The 20,870-nt window shown below is 44.3% G+C and overlaps 1 protein-coding gene across 2 annotated transcripts in view; it reads left to right on the forward strand.

Annotated features, from left to right (window-relative positions):
* Positions 1-20,870, forward strand: part of DOCK1 (dedicator of cytokinesis 1) — a 540,104-nt gene that overhangs the window by 443,189 nt on the left and 76,045 nt on the right. For both annotated transcript variants that reach the window (XM_049855211.1, XM_049855210.1), the window contains exon 33: positions 7,960-8,108. In XM_049855211.1, coding sequence (XP_049711168.1) covers positions 7,960-8,108 — 149 coding nt within the window. The remainder of the gene's footprint in view (positions 1-7,959; positions 8,109-20,870) is intronic.

Genomic DNA, 20,870 nt, shown 5'->3' on the forward strand with positions numbered 1-20,870 from the left:
CCTTTCAGAAACATTGAGGATTTGGGGAGTGATGGAAATCACGTTATTATAAAAAAAAAAAAAAAAATTACGTTATTATAGCCTTAGTCAAAACACTAATTATTTCGTAAAAGTTGAAAACCAGAGTTTCATCATACCCAGGCTTCTTCTCCAAGGTTACATTTTACATGTGTGTCCACCCGAGAACATTTTTAGAAATATGTTAGTTTAGGCTAATTATGAGGATGGTATGATTTTTAGCTATACTTATTTATAATAGCCAATTTGCTCAATGAATTCTGTATTGACTGAGTTATAAAGACTACTATGTAGAGCACCTGCTCAATTTCATGATTTTGTAAAAGTATTAGGAGGGTTGATAAACTCTAGATAAATTGCTGGTGTTAATGAGAAAACATCACAGATAATTCATTTAAGCATTCAATTTCTTGTGCATTCTTCTGTTGTGTGCTGAAGATGAAATGATACGAATTATACTGGGGTGAAGTGAAAATAAACCAAGATTTCTGAAGTTAAAGGCAAGAGGGTCAGATTTTACAAGACCACTTTCTTGATAGGACCTGCCTCTAAATTTAATGATGTCACCCGAGATAAGGCTATTGTTGTAGGGTGTCATTGAGTCAATTTTCGACTCATAGGGACCCCAGGTGACAGAGCAGAGCTGCCCAGTAGGGTTTTCTAGGCTGTAATCTTTATGGGAGCAGGTCACCAGGCCTTTCTCACTAGTCTGTCATAATCTGGGAGCTCTGCTGAAACCTGTCCGCCATGGGTGATCCTGCTGCTATTTGAAGTATCAGTGGCCTAGCTTCCAGTATCACAACACACGGGCTACCATGTTGTTGTTGTTGTGTGCCATCGAGTCAATTCCGACTCATAACAACCCTGTAGGACAGAGTAGGATGGCCAGGGCTTCCTCCTGCCGAGCCACTGGACTGATTCAAACTGCCAGCCTTCTCCTTAGCAGCCAAGTGCTTAACCATTACCTCACCGGGGCTCCTTCTGAAATAAGATTAACTTCCCTTTTCAGAAACGAGATTTCCAGCCACTTCTTCCAGATTCAGAGCTTCTAAGCTTCTAAACAGAGAAACAGGCTGGTAGTCCCTTTAGCTTCCTGCCTGTGCCCTCACTCAGGCTTCCCTGGTTCACTCCCAGTGCTTTATAAGTTCCTCCTTGTCACCGCCAGCCCTGGAAATTTGGAAGTAGCAACTACTAACCAAAAAGTCGGTGGTTCAAATCCACCCAGCAGTGCCGAGGAAGAAAGGCCTGGTGATCTGCTTCCGTAAAGATTACAGCCATAAAAAACTCTGTGGAACAATTCTACTCTGTGACACATGGGGTTGCCATGAGTTAGAATCAAGTCGGCAGCAATAAGTCATAGGTCTCTAGGCGGCGCAAATGGTTTGTGTTCTGTGGGGGTTGCCATGAGTTAGAATTGACTCAAGTGGCAATGGATTTGTTCTCGCTCACTCTCTGCTCTCAAGACTTTGGAAGCAGCACACCTGGGGGGGGCGGGGGGCTGGCGCTGCTAGGCTAAGGCTCTGTGGAAGCAAACCCTTAACCAGCAGGGGGCGGTGCTAACCAATAAACCAGGCCTGACCAATGCTGGCGGCTCTGCTCAGTAGGGGTTTCCAGTGCTACTTCTGAGTTTCGAGCCAAAGGCAGGTACTTCAAATGCAAGGTACCAAGATTTGCAGCAAAAGCAGTTGGAATGGAAGAGACTAAAAAGAGGTTTTGGTAGTTGCCAGAAGCCCATCTCTTGCAAGGGGGATTTAGTTCTGGGGGTTTATTTTGGAAGGATTTTCATACCCCAGCTGTGCTGGATAGAATGACAGGTTGCCGTCCTCTGCAGAAATTGACAATTGTGTGAGACAGTTTAGAGAGTGGCATCATTTTTAGTACACAGAGGTGGGGAGAGTCCCAGCATGGAGGGAACCATGCCAAGGAGGCAGGGAAAGAGTCAGAGAAAATGATGCACACAGATGAAGCTTCCAAGTCACAGGGCTAGGTTCAAATTCTGCCTCTTCTTCATCATTGGACTAGCTCTTTGACCTTGGGAACAGCACAGTTTCCTCATCTGTAAAGTGGGGTTAAGGAGTGTACACATCACATAGGGCCATCTTGAGAAGTCAATGAGATAACACACATGAAACCGTTTTCGTAATCGCTTTCTTCGGGCCTGTCGTGAAGATGGTGCTCAGAAAATGTCAGCTGCTACCAAAATACTCGGTATAATTCACAGTAGCAATATTATTATTATTTTAAAAACCTTCTGTAAAACACTCTCCTGATTTCTTTAAAAATCCTATCTAGAAAGGGCAGGTGAGGAGGTGAGAGTAAGAACACAGTTGTTTAGTTAAGCATTTTCTATTTTTGTGGTATCTTTGCCTGGTTTTGGTCTCAGGGTTATGCTGGCTTCATAGAATGAATTCAGAAATATCGCTTCCTTTTCTGTGCTTGAAATAGTCTGAGTAGTACTGGTGTAAGCTCTTCTCTGAATGTTTGGTGGGATTCTCCAGGGACGTCATCTGGGCCAGGTGTTTTTTTGGTTGGGAGTTGTTTTTTTTTTTTTCACCTTTTCAATCTCTTGTTATGGGTCTGTTCAGATTTTCAATGTCATTTTGTGTTAGTTTGGGTGGGTAGTGTGTCTCTAGAAATTTGTCAGTTTCCTCTAGGTTTTCAAATTTGTTGGAGTATAGTTTTTCATAATACTCTGTTATGACCCTTTTTATTTCAGTTGGGTCTGTTGTAATGTCACCCATTTCGTTTCTTATTTGGGTTATTTGCATTCCCTCCTGTTTTTCTTTTGTCAGTTTGGCCAGTGGTTTGTCAATTTCGTTGATCCTTTCAAAGAACCAACTTTTGGTTTTGTTGATTCTTTCTACTGTTTTTCTATTCTCTATTTCATTTATTTCTGCTCTGATCTTTATTATTTCCTTTCTTCTGGTGGCTGTGGGCTTCTTTTGCCATTCTCTTTCTATTTGTTCAAGTTGCATAACTTATGTTTTGATTTTGTCCCTTTTTTGATGTGCGCATCTAGTGCTATAAATTGGCCTCTGAGGACTGCCTTTGCTGTGTCCCAAAGGTTTTGGTATGATGTGTTTTCATTCTCGTTTGATTCTAGGAACTTTTTGATTCCACCTTTGATTAATTCTATTACCCAGTGGTTTTTAAACCAGACCAAAAACCAAACCCACTGCCGTCCAGTCGATTCCGACTCATAGCAACCCTATAGGACAGAGTAGAACTGCCCCATAGAGTTTCCAGGGAGTACCTGGCAGATTTGAACTGCCGACCTCTTGGTTAGGAGCTGTAGCACTTAACCACTACGGCACCAGGGTGATTTTTAAGCAGGGTATTATTCAGTTTCCATGTAATTGATTTTTTTTCCTTACTCTTCCTCTTATTAATTTCTACTTTGATGGCATTGTGGTCAGAGAAGATACTTTGTATTATCTCAATGTTTTCAATTTTGTTGAGGGTTGCTCTGTGGCCTAGAATGTGGTCTATTCTCGAGAATGTTCCATGTACACTAGAAAAGAATGTGTACTTTGCAGCTGTTGGGTGGACTGTTCTATATATATATGTCTATGAGGTTGAGATAGCTGATTGTGCTCTTTAGTTTCTTCCTAGATGTTCTGTCCTTAACTGAAAGTGGTGTGTTAAAGTCTCCTACTATTATTGTGGAGCTGTCAATTTCTGTTTGCAGTGCTGTTATAGTTTGTTTTATGTATTTTGGAGCCGTCATTGGGTGTGTAGATGTTTATTATGGTTAAGTCTTCATGATGGATTTTCCCTTTAATCGTTATATAGTGTTCCTCTTTGTCTTTTACAGTGGATTTTGTTTTAAAGTCTATCTTACCGGAGATTAGTATTGCCGTTCCTGCTCTTTTTGGGTAATTATTTGCTTGATATATTTTTTTCCATCCTTTGATTTTTTAATAAGTTCACGTCTTTGTTTCCAAAGATATGTCTCTTGTAGACAGCATATTGATGGATCCAGTTTTTTAATCCATTCTGTCACTCTGTGTCTCTTTATGGGTGCATTTAGGCCATTTACATTCAGTGTAATTATCGATAGGTGTGAGTTTATTGCTGTCATTTTGTAGTGCTTTTTTTTTTGTGGTGCTAACATTTTCTTTGTTCCTTTTACTCTGCTGTGCTAAGTTCCTTTTGTTTGTGGATTTCCTTTTCATTTCTTTTGTTCTTGTAGATTTTGTTTTTATTGAGACTTTATGTTTTTCTCCTTTATTTTGATGACCAGGTTTGTTAACTTTCTTTGTGGTTACGTTGAAATTTACCCTTATCTTCTTAGGTTTGAACCAGTCTATTATTACTTGGTTTCACCTTGCCTTCCTCTCCATTAGAATGTTCTATACCTATACCATTTATTCCCTCTTTTATTGTTCTGATGTTGTTGTCATTTACAGATTAACCTCACTGGTTCCTTGTTGCAATTGTATTGGTTTTGGATAGTCCTCAAGAGTTCATTTCAGAGGTTGGTATCTGGCTGGTACTATCTTGTGTCCTAAATTCAGGCTGTGGTCTGATGTTGTTTGTTCTCAGACCAAAGGACTCCCTTTGATAATTCTTGTAAGTTTCGTTTGGTTTTTACATATTCCCTTAATTTCTGTTTATCTGGAAATGTCCTAATTTCACAATAATATTTGAACAAAAGTTTGGGGGGATGTATTATTCTTGGTTGGTAATTTTTTTCTTTCAAGGTTTTGTATTTGTCATCCCATTGCCACCTTTCTTTCAAATAGTCAGCGCTTAATCTTACTGTTTCTGCTCTGTATGTGACTTTTTGGTTTTTTTTTGAGCTGCTTTCAGGATTTTTTCTTTGTTTTTGGTTTTAGCGAGTGTGACTATGATATGCCTTGGTGTTCTTCTTTTGGGGTCTGTCCTATATGGGGTTCATTGAGCATCTGGGATGGTCAGCTTTTCATCATTCATAATTTTAGGGAAGTTTTCTGTCAGCAATTCTTCAATGACCCTCTCTGTGTTTTCCGTTTTGTCTCCCTGTTCTGGAACTCCTGTCACTTGTAAACTTTTGCTTTTGAATGTATCCCACATAAATCTCAGGGTCTCTTCATTTTTCTTCATTCTTTTTTTCTGATTTTTCCTCATACAGAGTTGTATCCAAGCATTTGTCTTCAATTTCACTGATTCTGTCTTCCATTATTTCAAACCTGCTCCTCAGCCCTTCTATGACACTGTCCATTTATGAAATCTTGTTATTTATCCTCTGGATTTCTAATTGTTGTTTTTGTATGATTTCTAGTTGTTAATTTATTTTGGCATTTTGTTCCTGTATTACTTTCCTGAATTGTTCTATTTTTTGGTCTGTATTTTCCATGAATTTGCCTGCCTTTTCCAAAATTTTGTGTATTTTTTCCTCATTTTTGTCTGCTTTTTGCTTCAACTCTTGGATTGCTCTGAATATTAGAGATTTGAATTCCCTGTCTGGTAGTTCTAGTGCCTTTTCTTCTACTGGAAAGTCATCTGGTGTTTTACTTTAGACGCCTACTGGAACCATCCTGTCCTGTTTCTTTATATGTTTTGATATTGTCTGCTGTCTTTGGGACATTCAGTAATTTTCTTCATTCCTTGATCGTAGATTTGTTGGTCTCATCCTTCTTTTTTGTTTTATTTGGTTATGGCTGAGCAGGCAGGCTGTGCATTCTTTGTTCTTTGCTCATCTGTTGTCATGATACTTTTCACTTCCTTGTCCAATGGGCAGTGCCAGTCACTCAGCTATGGTGCAGCCGGGCAGGTCCAGCTGAAGGGGAGCACCTGGGATGGGTAGTTTGTGGCATGTACTAGGGCCAACAGGGCAAGCCAGGAATCAGTGCTGGGCAGGTTCCAATAGGCCATGCTTGTGCCGCTTGGGGATGTGATGTTCACTGCACAGTGCAGGTAGGCAGGAAAGAAGGGGGGAGGTTATGATGTATGGAGCTAATAGGGATATGGGAAAGAGGAGAGCAAAACAGGAGCAAAAACAAACAAGCAAAGAAAGAAAAAAAAGAGTGCTAAAAGAGGTTGCCATTGGAGTGGAGAGAAAAGAAACTGAGAAATGGAGAAATGAAAAAGAAAGAAAAAATAATTAGATAAAAATATGGGAAAGAAAAGAAAAGCCCCAAGGAGTTCCATGTTCCCACTGGTCGGGCTGCTAAGACTGGGAAAGTGGCTTCCAGGCTGCGTAGTATAGCCTGGCTAGAGGGGATATAGATGTCACACAGCACCAGTATTCAGGAGACAGGAAAAGAAGATAAGTATAGAGAGACAAAAACTGAGAAGTGAAGAAAGACGGAAAGGGGAAAAGAGAAAAAAGAAAAAGAAAGAAATGTCCCCAGGGACCCCACCTTCTTGGCTGCTCAAATTGGGGGAGTGGCTTCTAAGCCATGCAGTGCAGCCCGACCAGAGGGGCTCCTAAACTGCAAAAAGAAAAAGGAAAACAAAAAAGCAAAAAACCCTGGGATCCCACCATAATGGTGATACAGGCAGGGGGAATGGTTCCCCAGTCAAGCTTGGCTTCACAGCCTTTCAAGAAGAAGCAAAGATGGCACCTGGGTCCATGTGTTCCAGAGAAAGGAGAGGGGGTGGTAAGAGGCACAGAAGAAACCAAAAGAGACGGAAAGAACCAACGCCAGCTCAGGGGCCCGATCAGTGTGGGCAGGGCGAATCCAAGCAGCCTGAGGCCAAAGCAGTTGCCTCCCAGCCAAGAGACTGTAGCTGGCAGGAAGCAGAGGAGGCCAAAGTGGGGTTTGGGAAGCATATATCACTCATTACTGAGTGCTCCGTCTCCTGCTGGGAACTTCATGCAGCTGCTTTCCTGTATTCCTTGTCCATCCATCTCTGATGTGGGTAAGGCGACTCCAAGTGCACAGACGCTGCACTTGCCAGCCGGCCAAGCCACTGCAGCCAGCCAGGAAGCTTGGAGGTAGAGCAGCAGGGAGAGAATGGGGAGTGGGAAAGTGTGTATCGCTGGTTACCAGGTGCTGTCTCCTGCTGAGAGTTCTGTGAAGCTGCTTTCCCATGCTCCCTGTCTGCCAGTCCCCGACAGGAGTCCAAGATGGCGGATCCATGCTGCGTTAGCTGATGGGGCCCTCCACACGTATCTCTCCTCACTCTCTGTCCTTTGTCATTTTTTAATTCCATTTGGTGCTTGGCTGAGTTCTTTATCTCTTCATATGACACTGTAGGTTCCAGGAATGTTGTTTGTCTCTGTCTTACTTAGTTTTTCGTGTCTTTGCTGTGGAGGGACGGTGTGATGCTTCTGTCCATGGCACCATGTTGGCCAGAAGTCTAATTAAGCATTTTCTAAACCAACAGTGGCCAAAGACGGCAGAGTTTTCCTGTTTTTGCAGTTTCATATTCTGATACCTATGTTTGGATTTCCTTCTACTGCAGTCGTTTGGGATGTTACAGAAACCACTCTGCATTACTCCCAGAGGTGCCGAGTGGTAAACTCTCCTCCCTCAGGTGTGGGAGATGAAAGGCCCCAGGAGACCCTCTGCACAACCCTCCCCCTCCATCTTCATCCACCCCTGTTCTCGCCACTGTGCCCAAAGTTAGATGCTGAGTCTCCGGAGTCCGAGCTCTGCCCTTCCCCAAACTAGGTAACAGTTAGCTGCTAAAGTCCTCAATCAACCTACTAGATTTGCCTGTTTGTGAAACAGCCTTTATCATTTATAACAGAAAAGTTGTGACTACAGGCCTTAGGTTGTTTGGATTTTTTGAATAGCTTTACTGGTAGCATTTGGAATACAGTCCACTTTCTAGACTAATGGCTGGAAATGTATTCAAAATTGTGGACTTCAGATGAGAAAAGGATCCACAGACCCAAAATCCCTAAATCCTGTGCTCAGACCCACAACGACCTACTGCTTGGATTTCGTCCACTCACGTTCATTTTAGAACCCTTTAATAACCCTGAACAATGCATTTCTTTATTCCTAGGTCAACACAAGATAAAGTTCATTCCAGAAATGGTCGGCCCAATATTGGAAATGACACTGATTCCCGAGACGGAACTGCGAAAGGCCACTATCCCCATCTTTTTCGATATGATGCAATGTGAATTCCACTCGACTCGAAGCTTCCAAATGGTAAGGTAACTGTGCGCGGTAACTGGCCTGGGGTGTTGTTGAGGAGACAAGTCTGAAACCTTAAAAGAGACTTCTAGATAGCTCTAGAGTTAAAGGTGTTGAATGTGGAAAAGATAATTCCCTACAGCTTCAGAGAGAAAAAATCTATGCCTTTCCTTGAAGAAGCTTGTCATTCTTTCCACACAGCATTACCAGAGAATTGTGCTCAGTATTTAGCTTTTACTCACTTATTTTTATCTGGATTTACGTACATGTTAAACTCTAGCTGAAAGACTCTTTTCCTTCTTTCTTGGTATGTGCACTTGTGGAGTGTTTAATCAGATGTCATCGCACTTTTTTTAGCATGACTGCTTATGAGACCGTTGTTGCCTTGAAGTCCAAAGTCTTTTGCTTTTATTCTTTTAAGTGTGTGTCTCAGTCCTTTACTTATACAATGGAATTAATGAGAATTCCTCAAAGAAAATGTATGTTAACTGCTCAAAACATACTGTAATACCATGAAGGATGAAATCTGAAGAACTTATGTGTAGGCAGTAACCAACCTTCTTCCTGGATTCTATGAGAAGAAGTATAATGTATATGTACTCATGGGGGGTACACCCCCCCTACACACACACTACACACACACACACACACACACACACACACACACACGTACACACATTGGCTTTCTCCTTATACCAATGGTTTGGCCATGATGCTTTCCAGAAGGCCAGAGAAGGATCTCAAGAGTAGGGAGGCCCTCTAAATTGAAAATTTTGTTGTCGTGTTAGTTGCCATCAAGCCAGCTCCGACTCACGGTGACCCCATTTACAACAGAACAAAGTGTTGCTCGGTCCTGCACCGTGTTTTTTGGTATATGCGAGTTTATTGCTGCAGCCACTGTGTATTTTGAGTGCCTTCCAACTTAGGGGCCTCATCTTCCAGCACTGTATTGGATAATATTCTACTGTGATGCATGGGGCTTTCATTGGCTAATTTTTGGAAATAGATTGCCAGGCCTTTCTTCCTAGTCCTTCTTAGTCTGGAAGCACTGCTGAAACCTGTCCACCGTGGGTGACCTTGCTGGTATTTGAAATACTGGTGGCATAGTTCCCAGCATCACAGCAGCACACAAGCCACTATAGTACGACCAACTGACAGGTGGTGAAAATTGAGAACGACCTCTGTTGAAATATTATAGTAATTCAGGTAAGTGAATATATTAAGCATTTTACTTGGATCTTTGAGGAATTTTGAGAATTCTAAGACTGAAAGGAAACCAAAGCTACATAAATCTTGATGGCACAATTTTATTGCGATGGAATATTTAAAGGGTAGATAGTTTTCCTTACCCTCCTCTGTACTTTCTAGTTAACAGGAGCTTTCGGTAGTTTAGAGATTTTTACTGGTGAGTCTTTGTCATTCCCGCATCTAGCAAGGAGCCACGAAGAACCATGTTGCTACTTCTTATAACAGAAAAGAGAGACGCAGAACTAAAGACCCTGTGCTGTAAGCAGGAGCTGACTTTAGGTGCTGAAGTCAAATAATGGGGAGGAAAGTAAACCCACCCGAAGCAGATATTATGAGAATTTAATAAAATCAGCCCTGTAAAGCCCTCTCAGCACAATGCCTGCGCTGTAGATGGTGTCTGTTTGTATTGCTCTTATTAGACACAGCTGGAGGGCCAGTGGTGGTTCAGTGGTAGGGTTCTTGCCTTCCATGCAGGAGCCCCGGGTTTGAGTCCCAGCCAGTGCACCTCATTGCGCAGCCTCCATCAGTCTGTCAGTAGAGTCTTGCATGTTACTGTAATGCTGAACAGATTGCAGTAGAGCTTCCAGACTAAGGCAGACTAGGAAAAAAGGCCTGGTGATCTACGTCTGAAAATCAGCCAGTGAAAACCGTCTGGATCCCAGTGGTCCGATCCTGCATGAGGTCACCACGAGTCAAGGGGCTGACATGAAGGCAGCAAGCAACAATGACAACAACAGATAATCAGAGCTGGAGCTTTGCTCTGCATCTTTGCTGAACACAGGAGACAGCCCACGTGGTGGTGGCACTAGTGTCTGAAGCTCCCCTGTGAGCCAGCACAGTATACAAGCCTGTGTGTGGATACATCTTCTACGGATGGCCCTGAAGCCCACGCGTTTAATTCCATCTCATGAACTACGAACAATTTCACTAGCCTCAGCTATGACTCACTTGGATGTATGCAAATAAAAACAAAACAAGAACACGCAGGTCCACAGAAAGAACACACAGTAGGCCAGGCGCGATCAGCTGCTTTGATCGTAAAAGCCCAAGGCTCTTAAAAGGAGGGCATGCCTCTCTGATCTGTTAATCTGTCCCTGTGAATTGGAAGAAGACCCATTTTCTTTTCTGTTGGGATACCTCAATATTTTTTGTTGTCGGCATACCTCAGTCTACCAGACGGAATACCAGTGCCTGGGGGAATTTAAGCCCCTCAAAGTTCATTATCCTACTTCCCAAACCTACTGCTTCTCTGTCGTAACCATTCCTGCCCAGCCTCCTGGTTGTTTGGTTCTCGGTCTACAAGTTATACTGGTCCTTGCCTGCTGTCTTGGCCTCCCTGGGCAGGTGGTTGCCAAGACTTGTCAATTCTTCCTCTATCTTGTCTCCAACATGCACCTGGTTTTCTCAGTCTCTTTTGCTCTAGTTCAAGGCCCTCCAGGACCACAGGGTTTGTCCCTCAACTTGCATTATCTTCTCTGCTCTTGGTTCAACTCATACTCTGTTGGTCTGGCCCCTGTACATAGTGTCAGTAAATACTTGCTCAGTGGGCTCATTACGGAACACCAGTGCACTGTGGTCGCTGCCTGTTTCTTCATCCCAGGGAACTTCTAGGATCAGCATGGCTGGCTGCCGTTTAACTAATCTGCCACAAATCCAATTATCTAACCTTATTAGTCACATCAACAAGGGTTTAAATTGGCTCCACTTTGACAGCAGATGTGCAAGCCTAATGGAGTGAGTGGAAGACATTAGGGTTTTGGTTTCTACGAAACAGGTGACATACCGTTTTTTTTGAAAGGTTGCTGTTAGGCTGCTCTCCAAAATGTCAGCAGTTCGAATCTACCAGCCACTACTTGGAAAACGTATGGGGCAGTTCTACTCTGCCCTAAAAAGGGCCGCTGTGAGTCAGAATCAACTCAAGGCAATGGGTTTGTTTTTTGGGGGATGTCTTTTGGAATAGGAGCCCTGCTAGTGCAATGGTTAAACACTCGACTGCTAACCAAAAGGTCAGAGGTTCAAATCCACCAGCAGCTCCATGGGAGAAAAATCCGGGGATCGTCTCCCATAAAGACTACAACCTAGAAAAGCCTACGTGGCAGTTCTGCCCTGTACTATAGGATCATTATGATTTGGAATCACCTCAACAGCACACAACAACAACATCATGACTTTTGGGGTGGGCTTTAATATGCCATTGTCTGTGAAATACGTAATCTGTCTGGACTTCGTTAGGCTTAAAACTGGAGTGGAGAGGGGCCCTGCTGGATCCAGAAGGAAAACCTGCCATTTACTCAAGATTAAGACTGCCTCACGCCATTATGGAAACAGCAAAACACGTATTACAGGCTTTCTCAAGCTCCCCCGGAGAGGCTGCTCTTGTGTCCTGCCACCACAGTGAAGGGCATTTCATTAGCCTGTGCTACTCTTATATTTCCCTGAGAGTCTGTCTCTTTCCAGCCCCCACTGTTGCAAGAAAGAGCATGAATCCTCTTGGAGAAGAGGTGTGTCTTTGCCCTTGCCCTTGCCCTTGCCCTTGCCCTTGGCATCACCAGCCTGGCCTTTCAGGGTCCCTGCAGTGAGTGGTCCCATTGGTGGTGGGATGGAGCAGCACACAGCCATCCATCCATGTGTCCCCTTGTCCCCTGAGACGCCCTTTCCAGAGCTGCTGCCAGTGCCTTAAGTCAGCTCAATGCCATTTGTCCTGGCAGGTACTCATAGGTGACCAAAAAAGCCCAGCAGAGGCTGAGGACTATGATTCCCTAATGCCAGAGGAAAGTCACCTTTGAGGGGCTGCATTGCGCAGGAACCTGAGACCGCAGGGTAGAGCTGATCAGATCAACATGGAGGAACTTGGACCAGACAGAGCATATGGAAATAAGAGGTCCTCATTTTATATACCAAATGCCCTTGAGTTTTTCTAGCAACCTTCCCACCTAAATAATGACATGCGTCATTACGGGCTGGTACTTCAATCCTGGCTATAGCAGAGTGATGGTCCATTGAAGACATCACAAGAGACTGGTGCTGTACGGGAGCCAGTGAAGAGCTCAGCTGCTAACCAAAGGGTCAGCAGTTCAAATCCACTAGCCACTCCTTGGAAACCCTATGGGGCAGTTCCACTTCGTCCTTTGGGGTTGCTATGAGTCGTAATGCACTCGACGGCAGTGGATTTTACTGTGCTGTATAACTGTCTTAGTTTTTTAGTGCTGCTGTAACAGAAATACCAAAAACGAGTAGCTTTAACCCTTTCATGACCCAATTTTTTTTCCTTTTTTAATTTTTTTGTTGATACCATGTGTTTTTAGTAATGGAGGATGTGCTGAATTAATGAGTGTGCCTGGATTTTCCATAGTTAATATGGTTTTTGTTTTATGCTTCATTCCACAATACCAAATAAAAATTTTCAAAATTTGTGTTTTTCCTACCAAAATTTCAATGATTCAGCACCACTTCGTACAGTACCCCATAAAAACAGTAATTTGGGGCACACGCCTCTTTTTAATGTTTCAAACTGTTAGATAGGGTCCTGCCTGCCGGCAGCACGTACTGTCAGTGGGACAGAAGCTTCCCAAAGAACCCCAGTGGTACAAAAAGTAAGTGGTAGCTGTGTATACCGCCGGTCCTGACTAACGAACAGAATTTTCTCACAGTTTAGGCGGCTGGGAGTTCGAATTCAGGGCACCAGCTCTAGGGGAAGGCTCGCTCGTTGTTATCTCTGAGGGAAGATCTCTTTCGGTTTCCGTGGCCCTGGCATGCCTGGGTTCCTTGGGGATCTCCACGTGGCTCCTGTCCTCCCGTTGCTGCTTGCTGTCTATGCTGTCTGTGCTGCTCTAGATAATCTCAACAGTGACTGGATTCAAGACTCATCCTATACCCATATTGGCCTCACTAACATAAGCAAGAAAACCTTATTCCCAAGTGGAATTATATCTATAGGTGTTGGTGTTAGGTGCCTTTGACTCAGTTCCAACTCATAGCAGCCCTGTGTACACAGAACAAAACACTGCCCAGTCCTGCACCATCCTCATCATTGTTGCTATGTTTGAGCCCCTTGTTGCAGCCGCTGTGTCAGTCCATCTTGTTGGGGGTTTTCCTTTTTTTCACTGATCATCTACTTTACCAAGCCTGATGTCCTTCTCTAGGGACTGATCCCTCCTGATAACCTGTCCAAAGTATGTGAGACAAAGTCTTGCCATCCTCACTTCTAAGGAGCACTCTGGTAGCACTTCTTCCAAGACAGACTTGTTTGTTCTTCTGGCAATCTGTGATATTTTCAGTATTCTTAACCAACACTGTATTTCAAAGGCATCAATTCTTTGGTCTTCCGTATTCACTGGTCAGCTTTCACATGCATACCAGGTGATTGAAAATATCAGGACTTGGATCGGGCATACCTTAGTCCTCAAAGTGACACCTTTGGTTTTTTAACACTTTAAAGAGGTCCTTTGCAGTAGATTTGCCCAACGCAATGCGTCATTTGATTTTCCACAGGTGTACGGGTTAGGATTCCAACACATATTTTGGGGGGACTCAATTTAATCCATAACAATAGTGTTTTGTGATCTCAACAACTTTCCCCAACCCCCAGATCCTCACTGTGGTGTCCATTCCCCATCCTGTTTGCATGATGGTGAGGGCTGGTGCTTTATTTGGGGTTTTCCCTTTGCCTTCTAAGTGTGTGTGTTGTGGATACTCCAGGCAGCTGGGAGACATGAATATGCACATTGTGGGCATGAGTGTCCCTGCCCTGTGGCTGCTGTCGCTGACCACAGGGACTCCAGCCACACTGCAGCATCACTCATGTATCCATGTGATTTCTCTGCCCTGTCCATTCCCGGTCACCACTCAACAAAAGCACATTCCTTGTCTTTTCTGTCTCCCGTTTTCTCCAAGTGGCTCCAACACTCCAGCTGCCCTTTGCCATCTTGATTCTTCTAGCCCTTTCTAAGAGTCTATTATGATTCAGGTCTCCCACCATTGTCCTAAATTGTCCTCTCCTGTGCTTCTACATGAAGGAGCACTGGCTGCGCAGTGGTTAAGCGCTCAGCTGTTAACCAAAAGATTGACAGTTCGAACCCACCAGCCACTCCTCAGGAGAAAGATGTGGCAGGCTGCTTCTGTAAAGATTATTGCCTTGGAAACCGTATGGGGCAGTTCCACTCGCCCTGCAGGGTGACTATGAGTGAGAATCAACTAGACTGCACACAACAACAGTACATTTACCCTGTTTCATAGTCCCTAAGGACATATTCTCTGCTCCCTTTCCCAACAGCTTACCAGCTCCACAAACCATCCCTGCAGCTGACTGTCCCTGTGCCCCCACCCTGCCCCCAGGCCAAGAGTAGCACATGTACACTTAAACTGGGCACATGGAGAAACATGGCTTTGACTCAAGGGCCGATTCTCCTTGTGAAGATTCCAGCATCTGCTAAGCCAGCGTGGAGGAGGTTTGGAGGCATCAGCACCCAGTACCCCTTGGACAATCTGCAAAGATGGGCCCGGCCCACCATGGCCGAGCCCTCACCTGGCCTTAAACTAACCTTTTCTCTTCTCCCTGTGCCTCCCACCCCCCAAGCAGATAACTCTCTGAGTCTAAGTCTCACTGAGCTTTGCTGCATAAAATAAGCATTCTACTAAATTCCCTCCTGGCATCTTTTTAAAGAACCCCATTTGTTATGCCGCTGGAAAATACAGAGCTAAGAGCTGAGAGCTGCAGCCAATGACCACGTGGGTTACATACCATTAATGACAGCAGAGTGGAAGAGGCACCACAGCAAAATAATATTTTCACTCATTGAGCTGTTTTCTGTCATCTTTGAGAGAGTCGGGAAAATGCTCCCCAACTTCTAGAAATTCCCGTTCAGTTGTAACAATACTGGAATATGAGCTGTCTTCGTGTTGCCAGCATTTCTGAGTTCCTGTTTGAATAATCTCCTCCTGCTGCCCAAGCCAGTAACCTTAAGCAAATCATTGAATAACCCAACTGCACACTGGCAGACCGGGCAGTGCTTTCCATCTGGTGGGAAAAGCCGATGTATTTTGCACCACAAAATGGATGTGAATACATTTGCTGGTGATTTTATCTCATTTATTCTTCGATTCATTGGGATTTTTCTTTTGTTGGTTTTTGCTTTCAGTTTCAAAATAATACTTAATATAGGTTGTTTGGATGTGTAAAGAGGAAATAAGGCGCAAGAATTAGCCCTTTAATTTCACTGGAAGTCTGAGAGATCAAAGAAACCAATAGCCCTGACTCCAAGAGTTCTGATCACATGGGCTTCTGTTCTGAAAAGCCCTCCTGCGAAGAGGTGCCCAAGTCCCTGGGTGATACAGTTACCACACTCAGCTTCTAACCAAAAGGTGGAGGTTTGAGTCTACCCAGAAGTGCCTGAGAAGAAAGGCCTGGAGATCTACTTCCAAAAATCAGCTACTAAAAACACTACGGAGCACAGCTCTACTCCAACACACATAGGGTCACCATGAGTTGGAGTCAACTCAACCGCACTCGCTTCTTCAAGAGATATGCAGGCCCCATCATCCCCTTCAGCCAAATTAAACAGGACTCGAAACAAAGGCACATACCTGGAGTCCATGTAATTGTGCACAACCCAAAAGCCACTCTTCAATCTGCGTCCTGGGGACCTGGCAAGCAGCTGCCCGTCCGAAGGTGTCACTGGGTGCAACGTCCAGCAGTGAGCACAGTCCCCAGCGAGCTGTCCATCCTGGGTGCAGGGCTTCTGGGTCTCTAAGCTTCGAGGCCAGCGAGCTGCCTGCTTGATGGACAGGGGTGTGTGGAGGCTTTGGAACGTGGGGTGGAGTGCCAGAGATTAATTAAGTATATAATTAAGTTTATGGACTGGTTAGGCCAGAGGAATACAATAGACAAAAATATGAGTGTTACCAAGCACAGGGATTAAATGCTGAGCGATAGATTGAGTCGATAAGTTCTAGGATGTCAGTGTGTGAGCACAGAACACCGAGGGCTTGGAATGTCCAGGGTTTTCTCTGCTGAACCTGGCCAGTTCCTTCTTCTTAGCGTGTTTTCCACGTAGATACGGCCAAGTGACTTTCTCCTACCCACCTGTCTGTAAATGCTAAAGAGAAGGTGATTCCACTGGGTTGGGTAGGTTCCACTGAAAAGTGCAGAAGGCAAACAGAATCTGGGTCCTTGGATCCCTCTGACCCCAGAAAATGGCTTGAAACCAGGGTCCTCCCTCCATTACCTTTGTGAGCATTTTTCTTGAAAAAAACAGGAGAAAGTGGAGCACTGGGAGGCAAAGAGCAACAGTTTACTAAAGTTTGTCTGTAAAGGGTCAAAGAAACCCTGCTACTAACATACTTAGAAGCCCGTGTGCACAGATTTTAGATTTCATCTAGCTCTTGATAACTTCTAAGCACTTCATCAATGTGGCGAGTTATTTGTGCAAACTCTTCAATCCTGGTTCAGCTTATTGCTGCGCTCCGCTGTAACCCCAGAGCTAGTCTGCCTGGAGAATGCAGGTGTGGGTTTTATACATTTATAAATGCCTAACAGCGAGAGGGGTAAATCTAACCCCAAAACAAAAATTATGCATTCCAAAGCAGGTATGATTGGCTTTGGGATTACCCACTACCAGAGACCCTTCACATCACAGCCTCTTGAATGAGAAGCAATAACCCCAGTTAACCGTGGCAAGGAGTGGCGAGAGAAACACTTCCTTTCTAAGTTAATTAAATTAACAACAAAGTTGATACCGCTTTGAACACAGCCCCACCACCACCCCGCTCCACTGAGTTCAATGTTAACAGCCGCCTTCCAAAGGGCCTTGTATTCTTAAGTGTCCTCTTAGTTTCAGCTTCTTGGAGCACTGCTAGTATCAGACGTTCAGAGACACTCTGTTTAATATTTGAAGTTGTACACCCTGTGGATATTTTTGTACCGCTACTGGTGATTCTGAAAAGAGAGGAAAATGTAATGATTTGGTTCACATGTGAGCCTTTGCCACCTCTGGAGCAACCCAGTAAATCCTTACTAATTCATCCTAAAGATAGAGAACCCTGTTGCAAATTACCAGACCGAGTGCGTTTACAAGAAAGATAATAAACGTGATTTTTATAAAACCTGCTCTGTCAGCAAAAGTGCGTTCTCCAGTTTATTTGGACGGGGTCATTTAATTCTGATTATGATCACAGTTCACAGCACTACCCGGCTGATTCTTGTATATTCTGTAAAAAAAAAAAAAGAACGAGGCCCTAGAATTAGCAGCTCTCTGTGGATCTCTGGTACTGAATGCTAGCTGATAAACAGAACGGGGTTGCCAGGTGTTTGTGCAAATTACGTAGTTTAGACTAGAGGTTAGTAAAATTAGAATCAGCTGTGTTCTTCTGATTACCTAATCATTCATCTGCTCTTTTTAGAAAACATGAAATTCATGAGTCAAAATTTGATCAGCAGCCTGCTGAAGGAGATGGAGCATTGGTCTTGCCCGGGTTTGTGACAGCTAGGTTTACTCAGAAGCAGGGAAACGTGCCTTTTCATAAACTAAACTCCACACTCAAATCCCCCTGACTAGCCTAGCCACGAGTGATTTCAAGTGTGTGTTTTGTGTGCATGTTTTTCTGCATTCTCTATGCCTTGCTCATTGTGGGTGCTCATCAACCATGTACGGAATTGGATAATGTGTTTTAATTGAATTTAGTCTTATTTTGTGTCTCGATTATTTGCTCTGAAGCATCAGCACTCATTGCTCGTTTTCTCTTGGAAGTTCCCAGTATGGCACCATCTCGGATCGGGACTGCCTTGAAAGGCCGACTCTTGGGCGAGTCACAAGCTCTCTGCTCTGCATTCGAGTCCAAAAATCTCTGCCTTTTGCAGAATTCTTTTCTGTAAAGAGTAGGGTAATAGTGGGTTAGCATCAAAAGGTCGTTATTTAACAGCAGAAGTTGTTATCATGAGACTTCAGGTGAAAAAAAAAAATAGGCAAGTCATTCTTCCCCAGCAGACCATCTCTTTTTCTATGTTCCTGAAATCCCTGAACTTTTTAGGGCAAACAGAATCAAAAAGAGGGTGTTTATTTGAGGGGAGGAGAGAATGGAGAAGATCAAGAAGAGAATACAAGGGATTGAGGAAGCCCTGGGTCGTTGTGATGTAGCTGACTCCTTGATGTCGAGCCAGGATCAATACTTGTCTCCGGTCTTGTCGTAAGCCTTGTTTCATTTGTTGTTGTTAGGTGCCATCTAGTCAGTTCTGACTCATAGTGATCCTGTGTACAACAGAACAAAACATTGCCCAGTCCTGCACCATCCTCACAATTGTTGCTGTGTTTGAGCCCAGTGTTGCAGCCACTGTCAATCCATCTTATTGAGGGTCTTCCTCTTTTTTCAGTGACCCTCTACTCTACCAACCATCATGTCCTTCTCCAGGGACTGATCCCTCCTGACAACATGTCCAAAGTACGTAAGATGAAGTCTTACCATCCTTGCTTCTGAGGACAGCGTTCTGGCTGTCCTTCCAAGAGAGATTTGTTCGTTCTTCTGGCAGTCCATGGTATATACAATATTTTTTGCCAACAGCGTAATTCAAAGGCATCAATTCTTCTTCAGTCTTCCTTATTCTCTATCCAGCTTTCCCATGCATATGAGGTGACTGAAGACACCATGGCTTGGGTCAGGCGTACCTTAGTCTCAAATTGACGTCTTTGCTTTTTAACACTTTAAAGAGGTCTTTTGCAACAGATTTGCCCAATCCAATGCTTATTTTGATTTCTTGACTGCTGCTTCCATGGGCATTGATTGTGGATCCAAGTAAAATGAAATCCTTGACAAGTTCAGTCTTTTCTCTGTTTGTCATGATGTTGCTTATTAGTCCAGTTGTGAGGATTTTTGTTTTCTTTATGTTGAAGTGTAATCCATACTGAAGGCTGTGGTCTTTGATCTTCATCAGTAAGCCCTTCAAGTCCTCTTCACTTGCAGCAAGCAAGGTGGTGTCATCTGCATATCGCAGGTTGTTAATGAGTCTTCCTGCAGTCCTGATGCCACGTTCTTCTTCATATGGTCCAGCTTCTCCAATTAACCAGTTGTTAGAACAACAGGATACTGAGTCATTTAAAATCAGGAAAGATTTCATCTGTAGCAGGTATTAAATTGTGGCTTAAGGTGTGTAACCTGATGGAGGACACACAGTTCTGTGCCGAGGTCACACCAGACCCCTTGCCTTCTGCTGCTGCAATCAGCTGCAGTGCAGCAGCGCCCCCCGCCCCCGCCCCAGGCCCCCTCAGTAGGTGGTGCCTGCAGCCATGTTAGCAGCACTCTGCTGAGCTGTAGTTACTTACCACCAGGCTTTTTGTGGCCAAGGGGAAGGGTTGGGTCTTGATAATCAGCTGTCCCTCCTTTGCTGACATATGAAGCCACCACAAGTCCATCCAATTGAACACCAACTCTTTCCAGGTAATTTCTGTGCACACAGCACCTTCATTCCATGAGAGCATAAATATCAGGCTCTGTTCAAGGTGTTGGGGATATAGCAGTGACCTAGGAAGAGGAAAACTTTGCTCTCATGCAGCGTAAATCCTTATGGGATGCTAGTAATGGTGGGGGGCATGGACCTTGTTACCCAGAAGCCCAGGTGTGAGCAGGGGTATTAAAGAGACCCCAGAGTCCCTTGCACACCTGCCTTGGCATGCCTGCTTTCTGAACCTTGACTTACCTGTTACTTCCTTCTATCCCTTGTTTGTCCACCATCTTTCCATTCAGAGTGCAGCTATCTCCCTCTCCTTGGAAACTAGCCTTCTCCTAGCCCCGCTTTTTACCTGGCACAGGTTAGGGGGTAACCTCAGGGCCCCTGCAGCATCTGGCATCTGGCTGGATTCCTGGTCCCTGGAGGCTCTGGATTCTGTCAACAAAGGGGGACTGGACAGTGAGGAGAGGGAAAACTGTTCTGTCGTTATCAGGGTAGTTATCCCAAGCCCAGCCAGCAGTGGGTTTCATGTTCCCTGAGAAAACATTCTGGAGACGAGAACCGCCCCAGAATTCAGAGTTTTGGGAAAACATGAGTCTGAGAAACTCTCAGTCAGCTCTGAGGGCCATTTCCCACCCTGATGCTTTGCCAAATCTAGTTGGAAGCTTTGGAGAGCAGTAGGAAAGGCCTGGAGATGGACCTGCACCAGGGATCTACTGGTCTGTCTAGAGACTATCATGTCCCTGGGGCTGTTGTTGCAGAGCACCACAGATATGGTGTCCCACAACAACAGAATATACTCTCTTAAGTCTGGAGACCCAAAGTCTGAAATCTAAGGGCCGGTAGAACCATGTTCCTCCTGGAGGCTGTATGGGAAGATTTTTCCTGGCCTCTTCCAATTTGGGGCAGCTCCAGGCATTCCTTGGCTCGTGGATGCATCACTCCAATCTCTGCATTCTGCCTTCACATGGCCTCCTCTGCGTCTGTGTCTTCTCTGGTGTCTCTTATAAGGACACTTGTCATTGGATTTAGGGTCCACCCAGATAATCCAGAATGGTTTCATCTTGAGATTCTTCCGTTAATTACATCTGGAA

This window comes from Elephas maximus, chromosome 16 (assembly GCF_024166365.1).
Source record: "Elephas maximus indicus isolate mEleMax1 chromosome 16, mEleMax1 primary haplotype, whole genome shotgun sequence".
In the NCBI taxonomy this organism is placed as follows: domain Eukaryota; kingdom Metazoa; phylum Chordata; class Mammalia; order Proboscidea; family Elephantidae; genus Elephas; species Elephas maximus.